The sequence below is a fragment of the Oculina patagonica genome, chromosome 6, assembly GCF_052425735.1.
Source record: "Oculina patagonica isolate OP01 chromosome 6, crgOcupat, whole genome shotgun sequence".
In the NCBI taxonomy this organism is placed as follows: Eukaryota; Metazoa; Cnidaria; class Anthozoa; order Scleractinia; family Oculinidae; genus Oculina; species Oculina patagonica.
This window is the reverse complement of record NC_135763.1, coordinates 8,066,310-8,092,992: the sequence shown is the minus strand read 5'-3', so window position 1 is coordinate 8,092,992 and position 26,683 is coordinate 8,066,310. Positions and strand designations below refer to the sequence as shown.

Sequence of the window (26,683 nt, the reverse complement as noted above, 5' to 3'; positions counted from 1 at the left end):
GCTACTTGTGGGAATTACATATATTTACCAGACCAGTCCCCAAGAAGAACTGAATCGGGTGATCAGTGAATATGAAAAGGACACAATCAGCAAATTTGTTGCAGGGCCAGTGGACAAAAGATTTGGGGCAAAAGGTCAGTGTCGTAGTTTTTTTATTCATTTTATTTATGTCAGAAATTCCAGTCCAGAGAACGTAAACGTAAACAATATACCTTTAATTGTCTCGCTGAGTAGTTTCATTCTCTTTGCAATCTGTCATTTTGTTCTCTGTACATAAATTAATGTCTTCGATACACATTCTTGGGTCGATAGTTGTGACAATTTGTACTCCTAACAGGGGGTGGAGTAAGGCAAAAGAACCTTTCAGGGAAATGTTTTGGTGCTATTTGGGTTTTGGTGCTTTCCACAGAGACAAAAAGGGGGTAAAAGTATCTTTCAAAATCTAATAGTCGCATCGAATAGTTGTATTTGGTTGGTGAAACACCCAAGCCTCTCTGAAACAAAGAGTTGTATTGGTAGTCTATTTATATAATAACTCCCACATGGCGGCATACTTACCTGAGGTAGAAACTTCCCGGCAAGTTTTTTTTTTTTGCATAATTGATTGAAAAAAGAAAAAAAAAAGCTATTTATCAACTAGGAGTTTTGTGAAGGAAAAAGGGATGAAAAGGAGAACACCCTTCGGTGAAAAATAGACATTTATTAACACAAATAATAAAAATTACATCATTCAGGCACCCATTGTATAATAGTAGGTACCTGAATTACAGAATAAGACTTTGATGCAGAACAATACTTCTCTACACAAACAGCCAAATGAACACTTCACTGACAGGATTTCATTGCAATTTTAATGAACAGAATGTACCAAAACAGCACAACCAGGATGACTGTGGCGTATTTGTGTGCATGGCAAGACAGTCTGTTCTTGTTTCTGGGTTGTTATTTATATCAGATGCAACGTATTGCAATGAAAAATGTCTCTAAGCTCATCACTAAAATTTGGAGGCTAAATCAGTGTCGACTTGAGTTAAATGACATAATTTTTTCAGTTTGCAGAACTTATCAACAGGGGAGCAACTCCAAACTTTGCTCAGGTATTACCGGTAATAACCATTCACAATTGCCGACACATTTAAATAATCTACAAACACAATCTTTCCATTTACTGATGGTATCTTTTTTAATTAAGAATGACATCCCTGCCCTGGGAATACAGATCAAGAGACAACTTATGCAAAATTGCCTCTAATAAAATAATACATGACAGTTGACAGTGGAAACATTTCATAAGAGCAATCTTCTGTGTAATAGCAATCCATTAACTATATGTCATACACTAATGTATATGAAGTGTGACCCTCTGAACAGTTTTATGTTCTTACATAGTACCAGTTAGGGGGGCAAGTCAACAATTTAAAACAGACACACTTATGAGTTTCTGATCTTAAGTAGCAAAAACCTAAACAGAAAAGCCAATGTGACTGTAGACTAAATGGAGGTCATAGACTTGTATATGAGGTGTGACCTTCTGAGCGGTACTACCTTCTTACATAGTACCGTTCAGAGGGACAACAACACAATAAAAAAATTTTATATCCAAAAATGTTCTAATAATCTCTGATCTAGGAGACACCTAAACAGCAAAGCCTGTAATTGTTTAAAAAAATTCTACGCAAAACCTTAAGGAAGTTATATACTTATATATGAAGTGTGACCCTCTGAGCGGTACTACCTTCTTACATAGTACCGGTCAGAGGGACAACAACACAATAAATAAATTTTATATCCAATAATGTTCTAATAATCTCTGATCTAGCAGACACCTAAACAGCAAAGCCTGTGATTGTTTAAAAAAAATCCAAGCAAGACTTTACGGAGATAATATACTTATATATGAAGTTCGACCCTCTGAGCGGTACTACCTTCTTACATAGTACCGGTCAGAGGGACACAAGTTAGCTCTATCCTACACGCGAAATGATCTCATTTCTATATAGTAGAACGAATGCTTTCCAAACGAGCCTCTAAGTGCTCGTGAAATCCGATTTCCAACCTAGCATATTTAAAAAAAAAAAACATACTTTTCTTCGTATTATCTTCCTTCCTCCTCGATGCGAGTTTGTAGCCACAAAACAAGTCAAGAATGAGACGCCATATTGGATTTACCGAGAAATTTTCGAGAGCCAGCCGAGTCGGAAAGTCATCTCCAGTACTTCTCGGCTGTCCCTCTGAGCGGTCCTATTTAGGCACAACCAAGAGTCAGACTCCTTTCATATTTTGTTAACTTACCTGCACTGCTTGCCAGTACGGCGCGGCCTCTGCAACAGGCGCGGTTGCTACTGAACATCCGGGACCCAAGAAAACGATCTTGTGCGGTTTTGTGTCAATCATCTCTAACATGGCTCGAATACCTGCTCCGCTTTCGCACTTAAACAAAAACAAGAACAAATTGCGTAAAGCTTCTTGCTGCCCTTTGGAAGAGAACGTTTCTCCAAGTATATCCCAAAAAGGTCCCATTCGCAATGGATCCTCTGACCTCTTCACCTTACAAGGTCTAATTGATACCAGATTTTACTAGTCGTAATAAAGTATATGTAACCTTCATATGGGAAAAAATATATTATTTAGTTGTTTAGTTGTGAGAAATTTTAAGATGTCATGATCAATACTAATCCTATATGTTTGTTATATTTGAAGTTAGTTATATGGCCTAGCCCCCACGAGCCTCCTGTAGCTCAGTGATAGACCGTCTGACCAGTGTGGGAAGAACTCGTAACTTTCTTCCAGGTGAATTGTGCCATGAGCTGTTTTGCATATTTCTCAAATGACGTCACACACATTGCATACCTTTGAATCTCGCCACACATATTTCAGCTGGTAGTCCACTAGAATGTTTGAATCATTGTTCACGTGATCAAGCGCCATTTCTAAAGCAGGAATAAGAGCTGCTGAGCTCCAGCCGCCATCTTTGATGTTTTTAGCGAAGAATCCACCAATGTAGAGGTCGATTTTGGACGTGGAGTTGTCACATTTTGCAGTTAAAGTCAGCAAAGCAAAACAAATTAACAACGAAAGCAATTGGCTCGCTATCCTGTCTTCCGTCGATCTCTTCATTTTACTAGAGCTGTGGTCTAGGAAATTTTAAAACATTTTGAGTTAGTCTCAAACGGAGTCATTTTAGTTTTTAAGTGGAAGGAAGTTAACTGCCAAGGATGGCTGGAATTTTTTACGCGGTCACAAAAAACGCAATTGTCTTAAAATTCGTCGGCAAAGAAATAAAAATCACACCGTTTTGCTTTTTTTCATATGATCCTATTTTCCAATTTTTCTGAATACCTTCGAATAATCTACATATTAATTATTGAATGTTTCTCGTTTCACTCATGTAACGTGATTAAAGCAATGGGTTCTATGTTTTTCTACCCCGAATAAAGAGCATTTTTTTAATACGTGGCGCTCCAACATATTTTCACTTGCACATGGTTTTTTGAATTCTGGACAAATTTCATGAATGCAAAACAAGCAAGACAGATTTCCTTTAGTTTTTATCAGCATTTGCTGTTCATCTTTATAAATAATGTAGCCAAAATATTGGCATAATTATACGACATGAAGGTGTTGCTTTGTTGTGAATAAACGAAAAAACAAATGAATACAAAAACGACTGTCGCTACAATTAAAGGCACAATTAATTACGAAAGTTTAGTTATAAGAAGTCTAATACAATCAGCTGGCCCATTGACAAGCCCTGTTTACGCATGCATCATTACGTATACAGTAACCTCTCCGTTCTAAAGTTACCCGTCTTCAAACAATCATAATGCAAATTCTCATTTTCTCAAAGAGGTTAATAACATACTTTAAACTTTAAAACATTTCTTTCCACAGCTCGAAAAATAAATCTTCCATGCAATTTTTCAATAATTCAGACTTTAAAATACTGGATCTTGTAAAACTCGGAAAAAATATCCCTTAGCTGATTGGTTACTCTTCCCACCTGCCCCATGAAAATTTAAATATATTGTTTGTGCAATTTATATGATGATCGTGCACCCTTTTTAACGCAACTTGGAATAAAAAAAAAGTATAAAAACGGTCTTTAGTTCACCAAAAAATGAAGGCAAGGTTTCATTTTGGTTACTATAAAAAATCTTGAAGATCTTAAAGTATCTTTTCCTTTCCGATGTTATTTTAAAAGGTATCCTAGGAGCACAGCTTGTTTTCGTAAGAAACGAATCCTCAATTAAGCAAGCGCATAATGCATTATAAGAGCTGTGTATCACGCAAGCAACTTCATCGAAAATCGGTAGGAAAAATGCTTTTGACAAAACTAAAGAAGCAGTTTTTCTGTTAAACAGCTTTTATATACAGATCGTAAGACTTTTTTAAAACCTTTTTTGTGATAAAGTGCTTGTCTGTTTTCCAGATGTTTTCGTGTTTTCTTGAATTGTCTTGCCTTGTCTTTTGAATTTCTTCAAATGAAGGTCCAATGGTAATCAGAAATACTCTTTAACTGTTATAAGTTGAAGTTGTATAACGTGACATTCAATGTCCATTGAATGTTTTACGTGTTCTGTTCTTAACCGTGCCTACCTATTTACCAAGGGATGACTATCAATCGGTTTAACTTGAGTCAGAATCTTTGGCCAATGACTGATTATAATATTGCAAACTTACACAATTTCCGTTCTCACTCTGAATGGCAACACACAGATCCTCCCTGAGAAGTTCCTCTTTGTATTGTAGTAAAATAGGAGCGTTTCACTGTGGTCTTGTTTATTCAAAGCAATCATGAAATTTTGGCAGATGTCATGCATAGACCCAGCATCATTATAACTTTTTCGATCATCAATATTTCAAGTTGAATATGAATTGAATTATGCTTTTAAGCCATTTGCCACTTACTGTCACCTTCCGATTAAAGGACTCAAAAACTGCATGTAATTACCTCATATCCAACTTTCTATTTGCACAATAATTTTAATTATAACTTTAATAATTTCGCTCTGAAGATTTTCTCGTCGTTCGTCGTTTTAATTGAACTGTCTTTCTCCAATTAATCTCAGATCACACAAACACAAGTTGGAAATAACTACGACATAATTTCCCGCCAGACCTCAAGCGGAGAAGAAACTGTGACAAAAAGTTGTAAAAGTTGTAGAATTTTTGCTATTTTTGCCTAAATTGTCTGTAAAACACCTGACTCCAAGTTGTATTTTTAGTGACAATGAATAGCAACCTTAATTACCTATTCTAAAATAATGACAGACTCCCTGTTGCAACCGTGGAGCCAGAAAGTGTTATTAGTTCGTTGCTGTCGGGAGAGTTTATTCTAATAGGGTCAGTTTTGTATCTGCTTGCTTGGTGAAACATTTTTATTGACAAAAACTGAACAAAAAAACATTCGTTAAGTAAATTCAGAGCCAACGGAACAGAAAACGTCCTGATGCGTTGATGTTTACGGTAAACTGTTGTTACAAGCTTGCTTGAAAATTTTAAAACGACGTTCGGTTATTTGAAGTGAAGTTAACAGCATGGTGCTGAATACGAGTTGTTAAAAGGAAGCCAACAAAACTATTTAGTTTTACCTGAAAGATGCCAACTGTTCGTCTCTATTAGCAGTTCACAAAATTAGCAATAATTAATTCGCTTTTTAAAAAAAAAATGGAAAAGGTGCAAGAAAACTGTAAATGAATTCTTCTCACGCATGAAAAATGTAGTGTCAACTAAGCAGTGAAGCTACCTATATTCTATTTAGTTCTTTAGAAAGCTTAAAAAAAGGTCTCATAAGAGACCTGAAATTATTTAACTGGCCTGGACAAATAAACGGAAAACAGTTTTTTCCCTTTGAAGTGTAAAACAAAGCAGCTGTAACCCGACTGTAAAATTCTAATCTCCTACAACTGACAGCTCGTTTTCTTTTCTTTTCTTTCCTTTTCTTTTCATAGCCGCTTTCAGTGTTACGTGCATATCGCCTTTTTTTCGACTTCTATTTTTAGCTAATTCTCATTTTAGGTTTTTAATTAATTTGATGAAAGGCGCATTTGAGCATATCTTCATGCTAATTTGCGCCGAATAAGCATTAAATTATTATTATAAATTATTAAGAATGAGATATTAGAGTGAAGTACGTGTGGACAAAAGTTGTAGAGCGCTGCGTGGACAAAAATTTTGAGACGAAGGTTGTAGAACGGAAGAAATTTTACATGCTACCCCTCCCCCCCCCCCTTAGTAATTTCAAAAATAACATCCTTGAAGCTCAGGTACACATGTGAAAGTGAACAGCTCGGCATCTTGATCCACGTTGCACTTTTTAGAAGGTTTGAAATTGTGATTTGATGTTAATTAATTTATTACACTATACAAAGATTTGATTTCTTTTCACATGCGTATCTGAGCTTCATTTTGACTTTACAATGGGGGCTGTACCAGTATATTTTCAATTCCCCAACCCCCTTCCCCCCGAAAAATGCAGATCAGCCATTACAAGAGTGAGCTGGCTCCAAGGGCCCTTTGATTTGGCATCAAAACAGACTTCATCCCATTGCAGCCACTTGACCACTTTACCACTTAATAGCCTAATTTATACTCTAATTACGCTCCTCCATTAGCCCTATTTACACCTACAGCATTACGTGTGTAACATCTTTGTTTTGAAAGGTCTTCAAACAATCATCACGCAAACCCTCATAATTTAAATGCGGTTTATCATATACTTTAAACTCGAACAGCATTTCCATTTAAATTCTTATACATTTCGTTCCACACATCGAAATTTAAATTTTCCTCATTTTTTTCACTGATTGCCATCTATATCAGTCTTTAAAATGCCGGATCTGAAAATTGGTAAAAATATCGCCAAGTTGATTGATTATTCTTTACACCTGCTTCCATAAAAATTACGAATTAAACTGCTTGTAAAAAGTTAGATGGTGCTCATCCACCCTTTTCATCACTTTGAATTTAAAGAGTATAAAAATAGTGGACTTGAGTTCACCGAGATTCATTATAAGAAAGAACTGCAACAGATCGATCTTAAATTATCATTTTTTATCTTAAATTATTTTTCTTCTTGCTTATATAAGTTTCAAGAGCTTTCCCAGAGCCCAAACTTGTTTTCATATAAACGAATCTCAATTAGGTATGCGCGTAAGACATTAATAAGGACTAGATAATACGCGATGCAGTAATTTCATTGAAAATCGGTAGCAAAAATTCTTATGTCAAAAGCAATGAAACAATTTCGCGTTAAAATGCTTTTATGCACTAACTTTAAGACATCCATTCTATTTTTCTTCAGGGTTTTTTTCAGTTTCCGTCTGCTTTCCAGATGTTTTCTTGTTGTCTTGTCGTGTATTTCAAATTTCCCTAAATGACACTCCAGTTGGTAATGGCAAATACCCTTATAAGTTGAAGTTCCATAAAGTGCAATTCTTCATTGAATATTAAACTTGCTTTATTCTAAACCGTACCTATTTTCCTTCCAAAAGGAGATTATGACCCATTAAACCTTTCGTCAGTTCGTGTAAGTCATTATAATATCAAAAAACTTACAATTTCTATTTCCGTCTTCTCTGAATGACAGCACAATGATCCTGCCTGAGAATTCCTCTTCAGTTGTCTTGTAGGAAACTGACAGGAACGTTACACTGTGTTCTCGTTTATTCAAAGCGCAAATGAAAATTTGGCAGGTGTCATGCATAGAACCAGCATCATTACTCGATAGCCTTTTTGGTGATCAATATTTGAAATGGAATATGAATTGAATGATTCTTTTACGCCATTTGCCACTTACTGTCAGCTTTAAGATTGATTAATATATATTGACTCAGAAAGTGCATATAACTAACTCAAATATTATTATTATTATTATTATTATTATTATTATTATTATTATTATTATTATATAATTTCCCATTTACGTCGTAATTTCAACTGGAAGAAACCATCGCTAATTGTACTTGACGTCATATGTAAAGAACAAAACTTCAAAACAAATTAAGTTATTGTTTACCAAGACGTTCAAAAATCAAGCAAGTAAATTTCAGAAGTTTTGAGTATTTCAGTAAAACTTCCGCTTGTTTGTTTTTAATATTTGATCAGTGTTCAATACTTACTCGACACCTCGATGATGATGTTAATGTTTGTCATCACAATTTACATTCAACGTGCGCTTATCGAGTTTCGTACTTTTAAAACGTCAATCAACTATTTTACCCACTTTTCTTATCATGCTATTAGGCCGTGCAGTGTGAAGGGTATTTATATACTGAATACTGAATAAATCAATATACACTCAGCTGGTCCAAGAACTGCCTTTTTCAAATTTATTTCAGGGCATTTATACACGAGTTGAGAAAAATAATGATTAAATTACGCATCAGAACTCACGTGGGAAATATTTGAAACCAATATTTCAAAACATACTTTTGACGGAAAACTTTTGTATTTTTGGCTATGTTTTCCTACATTGGCTTCCTTGGCTATTTTTGGCAACAATACATATTGTCTGCAAAACACCTGATTTCAAGTTGTGTTTTTTAGTGTCAATAAATGGCAACCTTAATTATCTTTTCTGAAAGAAATTGTGAATACCCTGTTAAAACTGTGCAGGAGGAAAGCCACTTTCTGCCTTATTAGTATATTGCTGCCGGGACAAGTTATACTAATATGTTTTTCGTTTTCACTTCTTGTTAAAACATTTTTATCGGCAAAAACTAAACGACAGCCAGTTTGTAAAGTGGATTCAGTGTCTAGTTTTAAGCGTAATAATAATAATAATAATAATAATAATAATAATAATAATAATAATAATAATGATGATGATAATGACGACAACGACGACGACGACGATGATGATGATGAGAAATACATTTGTACAGCGTTAAAACTAGAAAATATTCTAAAGCACTTTCAAAATTGGTTATATATAAAAACATAAAATAAAATGAATCATTTAACAAATTAGACTAATTTAAAAATTATCAAGCGTAACATATATAAACTTTACTAAACAGAAAATTGTCCCGACACCTTGATGTTTAAAGTGTAGTTACAAACACTAGCTTATTTGAATTTTTCTAGCAATTTTAAAGTGATATCTGACAGTAGTTACTGCATGATTATACACTATATATAATTTATAATTTTTTATATTATTTTGTTCTATAGAGGGCCAAGACGTCATAAGTGAATTATATTAACAGTCTGTCTGTGAAATGAAACCTTTACTTTTGCATTACATTACTTCACTTTAATAGTTCCATTTATCTAGGAAAAATGGTTCAAATGTTCTTTCGGTGAAGTGAAGTTTAAAAACATAACAAAGTATCTATAAAACGAACACCATTTCGCCGTCTTTGGCTTTTTATATCACACACAAGCTGAAAAGTTTTTTCATTTGAATTTGAATACGAGTCTCCATAAAGATTGTCCTCTGTAAGATGTTATTAAGTAATCCTATAGGTCTCACTGGCGCCTTTCGACAAGTAGCGTCTTAGCTTTAAAACCGAAAACGTGACAGGAAATTAAATACTGATATTAAATTAGGCAGATTGAGATTGAGACAGCGTGGCGATGTTGAAAGCTCAGAAAAGACACTAGGCCGGTAGCAATCATTTTTTACATTGGAAAAACCAATAAATAATTTAGGAGATCCAAAAGTTTCCTCGACCAAGTAACATGGCCTCTCCTTTGTGAATCTAGATAAAAAAAAATTTGGCAAAGCCCGAGACTAAAGTTAAGTCGTTAAACATGTGTCACTACAAGATACCCTCCGATTGCATTTGTTTCAAGTTCTCAAAACGTTTTTCAATTATTTTGCGGCACTTCGTTGTCTGTCACGAGATTATGGCGCCACGAAATCTTGAAAAACATGACCAAAATACAGTGCTTTAAAAATCAAGTTTGAATTCAAAACATAATCTACGTTCAAAATTTAAATTTAAAATAATACAAAACACATACATTCTTCATTCGTCATTTCGTTAGGTTTGTACTTACTTGGTAACGAAGTCAGAGGCTGATTAAGAGAACGTTAAGATATAGCTCCCTAACGCCGACTACTTAAACATCGGCGACACCTTTTCGGAGACATTCTTAGAAGAAAACAACATGATCGTGAATTTATGATTCCACGATCAACGTATTTTTGAATACTAAACAAACAAAGGTCATTAGTGCCCACTTTGCAAATGAATTGTTTACCGTGTGGTTTTTCTCTGAAAAGACGTGTGTTATTGGCAAAAGACCTTTAATTAAAGCCCGGCTCCGTTTGTGGGAAGCATGTTTCATTGAAACAGGTTTCTGTAAAGATGAGATTACTCACCATGAGTTTAGAGCAAGCAGCACAACATTTGCTGGAGTTGTCTTAAAGAGTGCTATTTGTAATATCTCATATTCTAATTCATTTATTCTATTAATAATCTACATAAATTTTGCCTCATTTCCAGAGCAAACTAAATAAATATTATTTTCAAAAAAAGGTCAGTTTTGACTGAAAATATAACACGAATTTATTGAATGCGAAATTTGTATAAGTTAAATTGCTAACTACAAAAGTTGTATTAATTATGGTTCCAAAATGATGCCACAAACTTTAGAAACCCACAACCACAAATTAAAAGTCAATATTTACCTTACAGAAGCTTCTTAATGTGAATATCCAGCGGCGCCAGACTCATCAAAATTTCAATTTTAAAACAGTATGATTTATGACCAGAATTCACTTGCAGATGCCCCTGTTTAGCAGGATATCCCATTCATTGCACTATTGTTTTTAATATGCCATTTCCGTGTTGCCTTGGCCTCGGGGCCAGGTGGAAAAACTTTTGTTCGTGGCAGGGGGGGGGGGGAAGAAACTCCCTTTGTTACACGACTGAAAGAGGGGACATAGCGGTGCCGGGCAACCGAATGTGCGCAGTAGCTATCGAATGGTTGCTAAGGGCATAGTGAATAGCTTGACAAAGTCATTGTCTAGTTCGCATGTCTTGGTCTTGACCGTACACAAAACACAATAGCTGTTTGCATTTTGTTTGTTCTTTTGAAGTTTGCCGGACATCACAACAACAAACAGTGATAACGGTGTCCAGTCTGGCAAAAGTAGGGCTTGCGAATTATACCAATTAAAACTAACTCCAATGATTCTGAAATGATTTACCATTTTTTGGTTGTTAAATGTCAAACGTGACCAATTTTTCGCTTGGTATTCCACGCCGCCAAAACATTCTCAGGCCCAAAAAAAACCACCCGGGGGGCCGGAGGAGGGAACCCCCACAGGGACAACTCTCCTCCATATAAACACCCTCATGACGTATGAGAAATTAGTGGCGTGAAAAATCAAACGCAAACACCGTCACTATTCGCATTTCACATGCACGCAATCATTGATATTTGCAATATTAGTGTTCACTGATGGTGAATTCGCATGCAAACAACGTCGAGGTGACACGATTTGAGATCCTGAAGAATCATTTCCTTAGCATTTCAAATTGTAATAAAAAGAACCCTGTCAAGAGCTTCACTTCAAAAATGTTAGTGCCTAAAGACGTACATAGAAATCTAAGAATAGTGGTTCAGTTTTGTTCAAAGTTATATGCCAGTTAACTGAAGTTATAAACAATTGACATTTATGTAATGTTATCTGGAACTTTTGATCCCAACTTGAAAAAGTCAGACTGGTTTTTTCAACTCTGCCCTAGGGGCCTTGAAAACAGCTAAAAAACTTACAACAGCTCCCATCTTCCTTCTACACAATGAGCTTTATATCTTCACCTTTCTGTTCTAGTTGCATTTCATGTATGAACAAAATAACTTTAGCCTGAGTTGCAGACGAACTGGCCTGTATCCAGGATTTTGTGACACCTCCGGCTGCAACGCAGGCTAGATAACTTTGCCAAGTTTAGAACTTTTTACTAAAAAGCAGAAAAATCCCCTTGACAGTGTCCCTTTAAATGGTGGATCATTACGCGGAGTTCCGAATGTTGGTTATGTTCTGTTGATTTTAATATAGGCCGAGCGAAGGCCATTGACAATGTAAAACATTTTGACGGTTATATACAAACAAAACTATCATGGTAGTTCAAAAAGGTTTTCTCAACTTACCTGATATACGTAGTATGAAGAAAAAATATTAAATCCTTGAAAATCGATATAAGTATAACCTTCTTTTGGTGGGAGTTGTTTTTTTAGTACAAAAAAAGCGACCTGGTATTCCTAGACTTATTCTTTCTATTTTGCAATTTTACTAATATTTTAGAAATCTCTAAAAAATCTATTTCTTTGATGAAGTTCCTAATTTCATCTCTAAAAAGTAATATAGTATGTCAATCAGATCTGACTAATTCTACCTGAAGGTGGTCAGGCGTTCCTAATTTAAATTGTGTTTTCAAAATAAAAGAAGTTATTTGGATTTCGTCCTTCTGGTCGACAGCTGCAATAAGTCTAAGTCATTACATCCGTAAGGAGTTTGGGCATTTCAATTTAGTGTGTCTATCTTCTACATGAAATTGCTCTAAGAATTGAAATTTAATATGTACCTGATTTGTTTTTTTAATTTCCGATGAATAACAAGAGAGAACTTTTAATTACTGTTAGAAAAAGACCGTACAATTCAATACCCAAAAAGTTAAACCTCTTGAGGTCTAGTCTTAAATTTTATGCAGAGACTTGCATTTTATTTAAACATCATAAAACGTTTTTATTACGATTGCATCGTGAATAAGATGTAACCAAAGTAATTCATCTAATCTCTAAATAAAATCTCTCAAATGAAATTCATAAGAGTGAGTCCATTTCTTTCGTTTTATGTTAATGAAATTTGTTCGAAAAGAATTGAGTGAGGATTAATTTTAACAACAAACATTTCTTTGTGTTTTATTGCAAGTGGTTTTTTTTGTGTGGAATAGAATTGAATCAGACGTTTGTCTTTTGTTTGAATTACTCACTGGGTTGACATTGACGGTTTGTCCCAGTTAGCAAGGTCACAATTTTGTGATTTTTTTTTCTGTGTTTTGATGCAAACAAGTCGAAATTCATTTTCATTTATTCATTATTAATAATACACAAGGAAACGCAATATAGAACTTTATATGTGTTAGTCTTTGGCTGTAACTCCATAAGGTTGATAGAAAACTTGTATTCCGTTTTTATTCAAAGGACGTATATTGACATTGCAGTTTGTTCTTGTTATTTATTTCATTTGAAGCAACACTGTGTGAAATAAATCTAAATAGCACAGCTTAAAGGAAAGAAAATATTTCACAAAATATTTACCTCAGAGTATATCCATGGATTTGTCGCACGATTAATGAGGCATCACCACAAGGTATTCATCAGTAGCCGTTTTCACCGCTGCAACGAAAAGTACCAAATTTCTAACAGTTAGGTCTATGTAAATCGCATATGACACTGATTGATATCTGAGCGAAACACCCGTTTTATAGGTGCTACCTATCGTGATAATGTACCGTCAATACAAGACTAAATTACACACAAGGTAAAACAACTATCGGCGATTGGTCAAAATAAATCTTTCGAAGCCGCTTTAACAAACACTTTCAGTGTAAAGAGGCCGCCATCTTAGCAAAGCCTTCGCCTCAAAAAGAGAAATATCTTAATGTATCTTACATCAAACATGGTTTTGTGTGGAATAAGTAATTATAGTTCATGTTCACTTGGCCGCCCATGGAGGTTCGTTAAGTACATTACTTCTATATATGGTTCCTCTGTTATTACATGTAACCCAAATTCTAAGTATTTCCGTGCGTCATTTTGTACATGTAGTCGTGTTTAGATACCGGTCTTAAAAAGACAGATCCATTGAAATTCATGACAAACCTGAATGGCATATCGCGTATCGATTGCACAATTTATCTTACTAACCTTTAGCGACGAGCAACTTTGCCTCAGATTGATAAATAAGGAAATCGTTGGATGTAGAATGGTAGTGTTTGTAAATTTTCCCGCTCAGAACTTGTAAGATACCATCTTAGCGAAGTGTGTTACTAAAAAACATCTGGTCAAAAGCTACTTGTCGAGTAAACATTGCGGACACAAAGCTTTGCATTAGCGTTTCATAAATCGTGCTGTAAAACAAAAGGGATCACGTTTTGAATGTGTCTGCTAACGTCAATTAACAATATTTTTTCATAAGGATTTGAAAACACAATAGCATCGATAAGTAATTCAAATTGGGATCCCCCTTGAGAGTTTGCGTATTTTTTTTTTTCGCAATTTCAATTTGTTTGTATTTCATTTACCCTCTAATTTAGTATGAAAAATTATGATTTTGATTATTTAAACTTCTGGACTCTAACTTTTAATTTCTGCTGTATTTGACTCCGTAAAAAATTATGTACAGAACTGAAGCAGTTATTCGATATTAGCCTTTTGTGTCCAAGGATAATAAAAACAAATGAATGAAAAAATGTACGAAGTTTAGATGTTGAGCTGAGCTGAAAATTTTGCTGTACTTATTTACTCAAACAACTCAACTCGATCGATAGCGAAGCTTCGAGAATGAAGCTTACACTGCTGGCTTTCGGCCTATTTTTATTTAAAGAAAAAAATATGCTTTAAGTAACAAAAAAAAAAGAAAACTGTCTGTATTGCATGGAAAGCATACATGTGACGTCACTTGGCGGTACACTTTCGAGTGGGATAAAAGTTTTTGAAAATGTTTTGACTTTTGACTTCACACAGGTAGCCGCGGGACATAAGCTGTTGGTGATTCCACTTTGTGCTCTTTAAAGTGTATCTCACGTTTTTTTGTCGATACAAGTCAGTGAAACGATTAAACAAGTTTTACATTAAAAACGTAATAAACACCCCTACTTTTTGGTTGTAGTCGATAGAACCATTAAGTTTTTTTAATTTTACTGATGATGGCCTTAGCTAAAAAGCTTAAAAAGGCTTTTCCTCTTTAGAGAAACCGCTTTAAGAGACTTGGCGAACTTTGATACTAGTGTAAAAAGCCGGTTTTTTAGCTTTAATCTTCAGGCGTAACATATCGTCGGTTCTAATCTTCTGATACAGCCAATCGATTGATGTGGATTAGAATCTAGTAACATTATTTACAGCAGAAGAGTTTTACCATTGTTCTAATGCAAATGCTTTAATCTGATTGGCTTAGGCCATGAGTGTGCAATAGCTTGAGGTCGCCTACAAAATGGCGACTTTTTCTCGTTTCTCTGAAGTTTCGAAAGAAAATAAGTTTAGAAATATTACTTGATTAATTCATTCCCGAGCAGAATAAAAGAGGGATAGTCACAACACTATTACGCAAAAGCTTGAAATTGTAGAGGGAACTAATAATTAAGCGCGTATACACAGCTGCCAGGGTTTATACGCATTGCTTTTACAATACCTACTACAAATTCCTTGAACTTAATTAGAAGTTACAACTCAAATGTGAGCTCTTTGAAGGCTACAAGCAGTTATAAATTAGTAGATATTCGATTATTTGTAGACTCTAAGCTAGTCTTAATACAAAGTCCCCTTTTCTTGATAATTCTCAACTGTTACTTCTTAGTTTTGATGATCATCATTTTTTACATGTACAAATTTAACTCCGCCAAAAGAAGGATATCGGAATGTAAAATAAGACAGCTCCAAATGCCTCACAGTGTTAGAAATTTCAATGAATAACTTCGTGTCAATTACACTATTTTAAGGAATGGCGTTAAAGGAAAATTTAGTGGTGAACAGTAAAGAGAATAGACTGTTTTTGTCTCTGCAATATGACCTGATAGCATTTTATGTTCTATGACACTATATATAAGCCCTCGAACTTCGTTCTCGGGCTTATATTTGTGTTTTTTTAGAAAGTAGGATTTCCGCAGGAAACTTTTAGCTCATAGGCCCTCGATAGAAGCATTGCACCCCTGCGCAGCCCTTCGCACAGCTGACTGACAGAGCCGCTATGGTAATTTTGACGGAGGGCACAATTTGCATAGGCTTTCGGGAGGCACTATGCACCAACCAGCACTCTGTGTTTGATCCATACCTTTGAGTCAAAGACGCTCTCGTCCGACACTCCTGATCATACAATGCTAATCACCGCCATATATTCCAAAGGCTTACCAGTGGCTATAACGACTATCAAGTAAAGGTAAAGAAATGCAATCAGTCAAAATGACATTCGATGGACAAAGATCATTAATATTAATATTCTCAGTCCATGATTCACCAAACGGAGTTTTTTACTGAGTCAAAACGTCAACAAGTATTTCTAAAAACAAGTAAGTAAATGTTCCTTTGATTGCGTACATTTTAAATTAAGACGAAGATAAATTTGTATGGTGAATATTTTTTTAGAGCAAAAGGATCTAATAAAAAAATACTTAAAACAAAAAAGTTCTTGTCGTATTATCAGACTATGGGGCCATTTGACCATTTATGTGATCAAGTGACACAAAACAGAATCAACATAATCCCGGTTTGACCTGTTTAGAACAGAAAGAATGCAAATTAATGGGACGAGAGTTACACCGGACGAAGATGAATAACCGATTTCAAAATGGGTAAAGCGATCCTAAAATACAGAAAAATACAGTAAAGCGATTGAAAAGTTAATTTCTTATTCAATACATGGTTTAAAAATATGACGGCGGACATTTTAGCATCTCGTAAACTATCTGGTTTTAATGTTTGATGCAAAGTATAAATTTTGGCCACTTACGTAAATTGTATTTTGTAATAAGCGTTGTCATGTTCGTGTAGCGGCAACATTCACTTAGAACGGAAGCTTATAGGGCACAACACAGTGCGCCGTCTTATGTTTGGTAACATGTTTGGCTCAAATTTTGTTCTTCTGAGGCTGGCTGAAACTTGTCACAGGCAGCGTTTGTTTCGTTCGGTTCTTTGCTTCACTTACCCCCTAAAAACCCAACACCTTTACAAATTTTATTTTTTATCAGATTGATATGATATAGTATCTACGGGTGATGAATTTTCTCCATTATGTTATTTATTCACAGCTGACAGGTCAAACTTAAGGGTCGCACGTAATACTCAATCGAAGTATATAGCTTTAATTTCGGCCACAATCAGTGCATGGCAGTGTATCTATCTCAGAAGTGTTTGAAGCAAGGAAATATCGGCTTAAATTTGGCTAACATTTTTATACCGCTAAATAATAAAGCCAACCCAATAAATCTTATTGGGAAGGAAAAGCCAAGCCTCTAAACTAAAAACACCTGAACAAACCTTACAGCTCAAATAAACAAGCATGAATTATAATTAATTTCAAAATTTGCGCGATGAAGGCGTAGCCAGTTCCTTTGATATTTGTAAAAGACAAAGTGCTTTTTTTTCTTTTTTGTTTAATTAAAGGGCTATATGGTGGAATTGTCAGCTTAGAATTTTGGCAAGAGAAAAATAAGTCTCTCTCTTCTAATGAGCAAAATATCGGGTGTTTGCACAAAATTTTAATTCACGGCTCTCTGCAATTTAAGTTTAAATAGTAATTATAAATTAAGATTTTTCATGGAAAATATTTCAACTGACGAGGTTCCTTCGTTTAAAATAAATATGTACCGTTGTAAAGCATGGATCAACTTAAGTGGATTTGTAAACTTTACAGTTTTTCTTGCTATTTTTCTCACTGCGTGCAATTCATGTTAGAAGACTGTGGTTGATGGTGATGGTAACACTTACAAAAATTGTTCTTGTGACTGTTCTACACTAGCGACCTAATACAATATTTTGTCAGGGAGCTACCGACATTGAGCAAAAAGGAATACACCGCCACAAAACTGGCCATACTAAACGCTCAAATGACCACCTTTTAGAATTACCTTGATCTTAATATGCCAAGTTTCAGTATTTCATTCTCTACCAAGACGCGTTTTATCGTTAAAACGATAACGTTGACTAACCACAACAGCACTTACCTTGCTGTTCTTGTCAGTTGTAGTCCTGTTCTGAAAAAGCCACTGCAAACAGATTTGACTGTTGTTTACAAGAGTTAATGGAAAGTGTTAGGGAGGGTACTCTAATTCAACGCATTGTGACCACGGATAAGATATCACCTGAGATATTTCCCAGCTGAGTTAACTGTGCTGTGTCAGTACTGAGATATTTAATTATCACATTTAACAACCAGGTCTTGAAAATTTGAACATTTGTCATGTCAAATTTTCAATTTTCAAACTTTGACGCGCTAAAATCTTTAATATTTGTCATGTCAATTATTGAATTGTCCGCGATCTGACATGGTAAATATTATATTTTCAAGATTTCGCTAGACAATAATATAATTTTCAAGATTTAACATGACAAATATTATTATTTTTAAAATTTGAGCAACCAGATCTTGAATTTGCATAATTTAACATGTTAAACTTGAAGGCTAGTGATTTCACACGTCACATCTTAAAATTTTTCACGAAATGAACGTTCTTCGTAAATTGAACTTTAGATAGTTTGGCGTGTACGATACTCAGATACTCACATATTCCATTATCAACAAAAACACAATAATCAAATCGCACCCCCCCCCCCCCCTATTATAAGGTAAATGATCACGCTTACTTCAATCGTCAAGGCAATCTTCAGCTTTCATTATGTATCCCACAAGCAGATACCAAGCAGATATCCCCTAATGCTGACAAGGAAGATAAAGACTTGACTTTTTATATTAATAGAGGGTGGAAAATGATTTTTTCGTGATCCGTATAAGGTCTTTTTCCCGCGAATTGTGAAATGACTATTTTTTCTCGTGAAACGTGATTTGGTTACATAGCCGTGAACCGTGAATCGATTTTTTTTTTACAAAAAATGACTGTAGTTTTCTTTCTTTTAAAATATTACTGTAAACCGTGATTCTTTCTTCATCCCAAAAAAATATCTAGTACGCGTTAAAAAACAAGACTACGTATGATAAATTGCGTGACCATAGTGCATGACGGTGACTGATTTCGGATAGATAATTTGACACCTTTCATTTTTGGTTAGCTTTAATAACACTCCCCCAAGGGGACTTTTCAGTGATATGTACAACTCGAATATAAATAAAAAAATAGGTCACCAAGGGTGACATGAGTCTAATGCCGTATGGCATAGTGATACAGATTGCGCGGTTTTCGTAAGCCGGTTAAAATTGGTTAGAGGTTTGTGTTCGGGAGTTTAATTTAAAATGCTTATAGCAAGCTAGGGGCATCGTGGATGATTATGGATGAAAACGAAACAGTCATAAATGTTATATGCTTCACAAAATTTAAAGTATGAACAGGAGTTGATGTTACTTCTTCCGTATTGTCCGTAAAAGCAGAAACGATTAAACATTTGGACAAGATTGCGTGACGATTTACAAAAAGCATGTTCATTACAACAAGGGTTGAAGAACTTCACATCGTTTTCTTTCAGATTTTTCACCATTTTGATGATGACTCTTGAAACAGATTTTGCAATAAAAGCACTTGAAATAGTGACTGTTACTCCATTGTACTGTAAGCACTTAGTGACAGATTTTCCTAAAAACGGGTGTAAATGCTCACGTCAATATAATGATGACCTTTTGAACGCTGGAAACTAGGCAATTATTATCGAGCTACCATACACAGGAGCGAAGACTGTTTATCATGATGTACAAATTTCGCGAATCATCACTTCCATATCAATGTAACCATTTTATGACTTTTCTAGCTGTAAGAAGAACTTAAGATCTCTGAGAGTCGTAAAAGATGAAATTCGATTTCAGTGTATGGCAAAGACCGGAACAGTGTAATACTGCAAAGCGGCCAAACAAACGCATTTTGATTTAGTCGCGTAACTTGATTTACATTTATCCATGTACATCTTTTATTTTTGAAGGTTTTTGTTTGCACTGTAAAGAAAAAATTGGTCAAATTCGAATGACTTAAATACAAAAACCGAGGTAAAGTTTTCTATTTTTTAAAAAAAATAAATATTTGGTCGCATTGTGTAAATAAACGCGAGTCGCCGTCGAAATATTTTTTCTCAAAGCGCTTCTTTTTAAGCAAGACGAAAACACAGTGCTTAACTGAACTGAAAACGAAGATTTATTTTCACAAAAAGCTTACAAATGTCTTAACTGGAAAATTATTTCGTCCTGTTCAAGTGTTGAATAATCGTGACTTGAGAAAGAACTTTTAATTATGCGTGGGAACACGTGTCGCTGATTGGCTGTTTTTAATTGAAACTAATCGTGCGTGTCCGTACGGAGTCCGTTCTTGCAGCTGATCATTGTTTTCTACATTACAGCGAACGATTATCGATCCCGAACCATTCCCTTGGGATTGCTAACAGCTTTTTTCATATAACAAAGAGTCTAATGCGCATGCGCAAAGCGCACGCAAGCATTAGACTCAAAAATAATAAAAATTGATATATAATTCTATCTACTCTAAGGTCCTCTGAAAATGGCTTAAGTAGGGTCTTTCGTAGTTTCCTCTTGAAGTCTTTAAAGTTCATTGATAGTTTTAGACTTTGGGGAAGATTGTTCCAAATGGTAACAGCCCGGAAATCTGCAGCTTTTGGCAGTTGCGTGTGGATCGCCCTGATGCCTGTTCCCTAGTTGTGAAAAGTTTAGTAAGATATTCGGGGGCATAGCCCGCCATACACTTTAAAGTTAATGTAGCGTCGGGCAGGTACAGCTGTTGCTTGACTGGCATCCAGCGCAAGTTCTTGAGTGCTGGGGTGACATGGTCGAATCTTCTCACGCCGAAGAGTTTTGGACTAGTTGCAGCTTTTTAACCACCCTCTTAATAGACAGTTAACTTTGTTGTCGTTATTTCACATTGATCAAAACCATTCAATAATTTACTTTTGTGTTGTTTGAGGGGGTGGGGAGGTTGGATTCCACCCTCGAAGTCTTTTTGCAATTTTGAAGAAAGGATTTAGGCTGTGATACCTTCCTGACATTTTGATGTGCAATCCGGAGTCCGGCACACTAAGCAATAGGCCACCGCACCTTCTCAGGGCTTTCTACTCAACGTATATTAAGGTGGCTCGTACTGGTTTAGACATGCCCGTCTTTGGTGTTTTATCACAGATATACCAATAACGTTAAGAAAAATCGATTCCTTTAGATAATTTTGTATAGGTTTTACCAATAAACAAATTGAGGTCGCTGTGACGTCAAAAGAGGTCAAAGATGCACTATTTTGACCTTTTGAGGCTAATAACTTTGAAACTATTTGGTAAAAGTTCTTGTTTTTGATCTTTTTTGTCCAATTGATATAAGGAAACATTTTCAAAATTATCTGTAGGCAGGATTTGAGCTACGTTATTTTTTCATAAATTTAAGGTGGTTCTGAACCTTACCTACAGATGTTTTATAAAAAATCGTAACAAGGTTTGTTTTGACGGTTAGACAAAAATATATTTAAAATATTACCGAGTAGTTTTTAAGTTATAAGCCTCAAAAGGTCAAAATGGGGTATCTTTGACCATTTTTGACGTTGCCATGGTAACGAATTTTGATCTCACCTTGATCACAATTTGTTCATTGGCCAAACCTACACAAATATGAACTAAATGTTTTTTCTTCGACGTTATTGCTGTAGCTGCAAAAGAATGCTAAAGACAGGAATATCTAAACCATAACGAGCCATCTTAATTTTGCTGTGCCTTAAACCAAAAACCTCAGTGTGGCTCGCGTGACCGCTGACGACTTGAGTGCACGAAACATTCTTTTAAGAATAATTTAAAATTATTTTTACTTTATATTAATCTTTAAGTCCAAAATATTGAGCTTATTCTTTAGAAGAGAAATTGGCGCATCAATAAAAGACTCTCCACACCTGGTTAATTATTTATTTTAGTACCGCAACTGCCTTGAGGACATTGTATTGTTATTGGAAAAAGTAACAAGATGTCAGTCGCTCCCATGTTTGGTAATAAGAGGATTCGAAAACTTTGCAATCCTGGTCTTCATTTTAAAGAGTCTTCATTTCTTTTTTTTTACAACTATAATTTATTTTGAATATGTCTCCTCTTGCTTTTTCCCCATGAGTGCTTAAACGCGTTATTGGTTGCTAACTTTATGTTAATGTGAATATTACCCATTTTTTGAACCCCTCTGAAACTTCTGTCTTGCCTTTTCTGAATAGCAAATCATTGTTGTGTCATTAAAACAGAGGTTGCGTAGAGGATTTCTGTTATATGTGTTGACCTTCATTCTTTACTTTGGGAATCTCGAAAGTCAAGAAAATGGCGTTCTAAAACTGAAGGAATAATTCCCGATTAATATCAACCGGAACATAAGTTGCCAAACAACATCTCAGACAAAATGTACCTACAGGATGATTAATTAAAAAACCATACGACTTTTATCTGTGTGAAACTAAAAATCCATTACAATAGAAACATAAGCTGTCGTTTAAATGTCATTTGTTATAGGGTGAAAATAACTCTCAAAGATAAGTTTTTTAAATGAGACGTTATCAAAAGAAAGTAGTTTTTATAATTAATTATTTTCCATTATTTACATTTTCAATTCTTGATGTCAACATCATCATCATTATTTTGAAAAACAAAATTTAAAAAAACGAATGTCGGCTAATTAAAGTAGTGCATTAGTTTTGTCTCTTCCGTACAGTTTTAAAATTTTCCAATTTCTGATGTAAGCATCGAAAAAAGGAATTTACGTTAGTATCTATAGCGGTTTTAAACTCTACAGTTAATAAGTAAGAGCTCGTAAATGCGTAATGATCGCATTTCCACTCCCAAGTTTCCATGGAAACACAATAACTGCCATTTACAACACTTTCATCAATATATCGAGCAATGACTTTGTTCAAATTCGCCCATTCCCGATCAAAATAACAAATTTCCAGAGCTAAATGAAGAATTGCAAGCAGCCGTAAGACTTCCTAAGAGCATTATTTATATTGTGCAAATTGTTGATGCTTTTAAATCTTGCTTTATTTAAATAATACTAGTTTGATGACGGTTAAGACATTATTTTTTCACAGATATAAAAGCCATAAAATATTAATTGGCCCTGCAGCAATCAACATTTCATCCACGATAATTGGGAATTCTACCAGAAGAAAGGGGAATATTTATCTACAAGCAGATGAATGACAAGATTGTCAAATGCTTTCCCATGTGATGTACACAGGTGTGCTGAAAATTTAATACAGGCTCGCTCGTCGGAGTGATCACTTGGCTACATTTGTCTGCTTCCATTTGTTTTGAAGGAAAAAAACGCTCATATCACCATTAAGAGGAAAGCAGAAGATAACAACTCGTTTTACCAGCTCCCCGTAAATATGACGAAGAACTGCACTATGAATTGCTCAAATATCGAGAACATGACCCAAGACAATGAATTATGCAGGCGCTTCACTGTTTTTGAGATCGAAAATGTTCCACGACTAATCGTCGTTTTTAACTCCGCCATAAACATCATGCTTGCGATAATATCAATCTTAGCGAATAGTTTGGTTGTATCTGCAGTGTGGAGGACTCCATCTCTTCGTTACCCATCAATCGTGTTCCTCTGTGGCCTCGCAGTGTCCGATCTTGCAGTTGGCTTCTTCGTCCAGCCCTTGTTCATCGCCGTGGAGCTGTTGAAAATTCACGGACTCCCATCAGGAGATAAATGTTTGTTAGAAACAACATTTTTCGCTTTTGCTTTCGTAGTTTGTGGCGTTTCGCTTGGGAACGTGACACTCATTAGCTTGGACAGACACCTAGCCATCCAGTATCCTCTGAGGTATGGCAGTATCGTAACGCTTCCACGAGTATTATTCCTCATTATACTTTGCTGGGTAATAAGCATTTTTTGTTCGAGTCTAGTGCTGTGGAATCTGAGCGCATTCTCGTACGTCGTGGCAACTGTTATCATCGTGTTCCTTGGAACGTCTACGGTCATCCACGTAAAGATTTACCGAATAGTCCGGCGCCACAGAAGCGAGATCCGGGCACAAGAACAGGCGGTCCACACGACAAACGAGTTCAACATGGCGCGCTTTAAAAAAACTGCAATGAACACATTTATAGTTTACTATTTTTTGCTTCTGTGTTACGCGCCCTTTTCCATAGCATGGATTTTGCAGATTGCAGGGGAAAATCGCATTTCCAAACATCCGATAGTTTGGAAACTAGCCAACACGATATTGTTTCTAAACTCTGCCTTTAATCCATTTCTTTACTGTTGGCGCCTCCCTGCTATGCGTGGCCCAGTTGTGCTTTTATTAAACAAAGTATTTTGCCCAGGAAAAAATCGCTAGAGAATAATTAACTATACAACTGTAAATAACCATATTATGTAACAAAGCAGGTGACCATGTGTGTGCTCATAGGATGGAAAACGTTTGTTGTTGTGATGAAGTCATTACCAGCGTGTACGTCTTCTGTGCGAAACAGTTTTAATGGTTGTTTGCTTACAAAGTACTATGTTTGCGTTGCTAATGTCCATGTGATTTTCGTAGAAGTGGCTTGCCAGTTTGGAAATTTCCACAGACGTACCATGCAGCCTCAGTTTAGGGTTGTGTCGGCTGGTAGTGGTTTTCAGCACTTTTAAGCTTATACATGAATGAATCAACACTATTACTTTGTATCAGTTGTTGCCATAACAATTGTGTCAAACGCATGCCCAATCATTGATGAAGAAGTTAAGGTCATCATTTTGAGATAACAGATTATCAGCAACAACTTATAAACGAGCTAGTGACACCTATTTTTTTTAGCGAATTATGATCAGCATAAAATTATATACAACGGTTTTTTTTTCGAAATGCTTTCCGAGCCATAACTTGAATTTTCGAAAATTTATGGTGGCCCTGAGCCTCTTGTATAGAATTCTGTTACAAAATGATGTATAGATTACTTATAGATTTGAAGCTGTTTAGACTTTACAATCATGCTTAGACTTTACCCTCCACGATCAAGCGAATATTTTACCCTCAAATATCCTTAATATTTCTCACATTTGTGGTTTTTGACTATTAATTTCTTGGAAGTAACTGATTGATGGATGAACCTTAATTCGGAAATTATGATATACATAACAGTTATTATTATAGATGTCTTCAAAACTGAGTACGTCTTCGCTTCACTTGTTCTTTTAATTTGAATTTGATTCAATCCTACTTCTTCAATGGACTAAGAATCACTGTCTTATAAATTTAAAATTATCGCAAAGGTTCTTGTTCAATGCAAGAAAACGCTGTCTGTTTAACTAGCCTTTGTTTCCTCCCCAAAATGATTTCGTCGGATCCATCTTTTTTTTAACCCTTGGACTACAGGAGGGGGGAGGGGGGGTTGGATGCCACCCGCTCCGCTTGAGAATACTTGGAATATGGAAAGAGGACTTATAGTCCATGGGCCCAGACCCCAAAAATAGGTGTTTGGTACCATTCGGAGGGACAAATGCTATCATATATTTTTAGAATCCTTGAACATTCTAGTTCATTTTGGTATGTGATAGCAATCCCAAAAGAGTAGCTTTCTTGCTGAAATCACGTGATTACCGACGTCATCTTTGGAAAGTCAATGCTGCCTTTTATTGCTCAGAGGGTCATAAATAATCACGTTTTTGAAATTTAAAGGGCGTTTTTGCTATAAAAATGGGGTAAAAAATGTTCATGAGGGGCAGCTGATGTTAGCTAAGATAGCTTGTGCCTTTCTCTCCGTATGGTTGCCATGACAACCAAAGTGATTTGTGAAATATACCTCCTCTAAGACGAGTTCGAGGTCCGTCCTGTTAAAAACGAACCGAGTTTTTAAATTAATAGACAGGAAGAAACGAGGATTCGTATCTTACAGTGCAGGATTCGTATCTTTTCATTTTTAATGTTTTATTCGTCTTCTCTTTACAGAACTCTCAAAATCCTTTCCAACCAGATTTCGACTTATTCACAGTACTTGTAAAGACTGACATATCGAAAGAAAAAATTGTAAAGTTCCTGACTTTACACATACTACATTGGGGTCGTTTCCGGTTTCTATAAGTTATGAAAAATCTGGTTTTATACAAGCGTGGAAGATCGCCTTTGTTTTCTGAAAATTTTATCTAAATAGAAATGTTTTTAGCGGCTCTCAAAATTTTCTTCTTAAAACATTTCGATAAACAAAACTTTTTTAAAATTTCGACTAAGACGGCCGTAAAAAATGACCAATCACAGCGCGCGTACTGTGAGACATCATAAAACAAAGATATAACATAATGCAAACAATGCAAAGTTTTAGGGTTTAAATTTTAGTTGTTATCTCGTTGCTATAACTAACGGTCGATCATGTCTAGATAAATCTTTCTGGTTAGCATTATCTTTACTGTCTCAAGACTCTTCTTCATCCTCATCGTCACTCAGAATTTCATCTGCGGCTTCATCGTCTTCTGCTTGGTTGCTGCAGTCCTGTAGCCTGCACATGTCGGTACACTTGAGACCACTGGCAAGACAGGTACATCTTGGTAGGTTGCAAGCCCTGGTGCACTGACAGGAAAGCAGCTCTAGGACAGCCCTAGGAGCAGGCTCACCACCCATCCAATCTATAGCCAGCATTCCATTCTCGTGAACCCAGCCGTAACCGACAGGGGAAGGCACCTGAGGGCAGCTTTGCAGGCTTCTTTTCCAAATGGCTGCCTGGTAGTTTGCGCGTGCAGAGTGCTTCCGGAGGCTGTCGGCACAAGGCGGTAGCTGGTGTGACTCGAGCTCGCCCTTCTTTGCACAAAACAGCCGATAACAAAGCTCGTTGACGTCACTGGTTT

At 35.6% G+C, this 26,683-nt stretch overlaps 2 protein-coding genes across 6 annotated transcripts in view; one reads left to right on the top strand and one right to left on the bottom strand.

Annotated features, from left to right (window-relative positions):
* LOC144658471 (gamma-aminobutyric acid type B receptor subunit 1-like) overlaps positions 1-17,973 on the bottom strand; it is a 31,372-nt gene extending 13,399 nt beyond the window's left edge. The window contains exons 1-5 of one of the 5 annotated variants that reach the window (XM_078518882.1): positions 17,895-17,973; positions 16,007-16,098; positions 13,276-13,353; positions 2,851-3,134; positions 2,293-2,430 (exon numbers count right to left, since the gene is read on the bottom strand). In XM_078518882.1, coding sequence (XP_078375008.1) covers positions 2,293-2,430; positions 2,851-3,117 — 405 coding nt within the window. In that variant the 5' untranslated portion in view covers positions 3,118-3,134; positions 13,276-13,353; positions 16,007-16,098; positions 17,895-17,973. The other 4 variants (XM_078518881.1, XM_078518884.1, XM_078518885.1 and 1 more) reach the window with 4 other exon arrangements.
* A 4,963-nt stretch (positions 17,974-22,936) lies between these two features.
* LOC144657566 (melanocyte-stimulating hormone receptor-like) lies at positions 22,937-24,614 on the top strand. The gene has a single exon (XM_078517911.1). It carries the CDS (start codon positions 23,241-23,243, stop codon positions 24,201-24,203), a length of 963 nt encoding a protein of 320 aa, XP_078374037.1. The 5' UTR covers positions 22,937-23,240; the 3' UTR covers positions 24,204-24,614.
* The last annotated feature ends 2,069 nt before the right edge of the window (positions 24,615-26,683 follow it).

Coding starts and splice junctions, on each gene's coding strand:
- LOC144657566 (XM_078517911.1), top strand. CDS start 23,241: ATGACGAAGAACTGCACTATGAATTGCTCAAATATCGAGAACATGACC.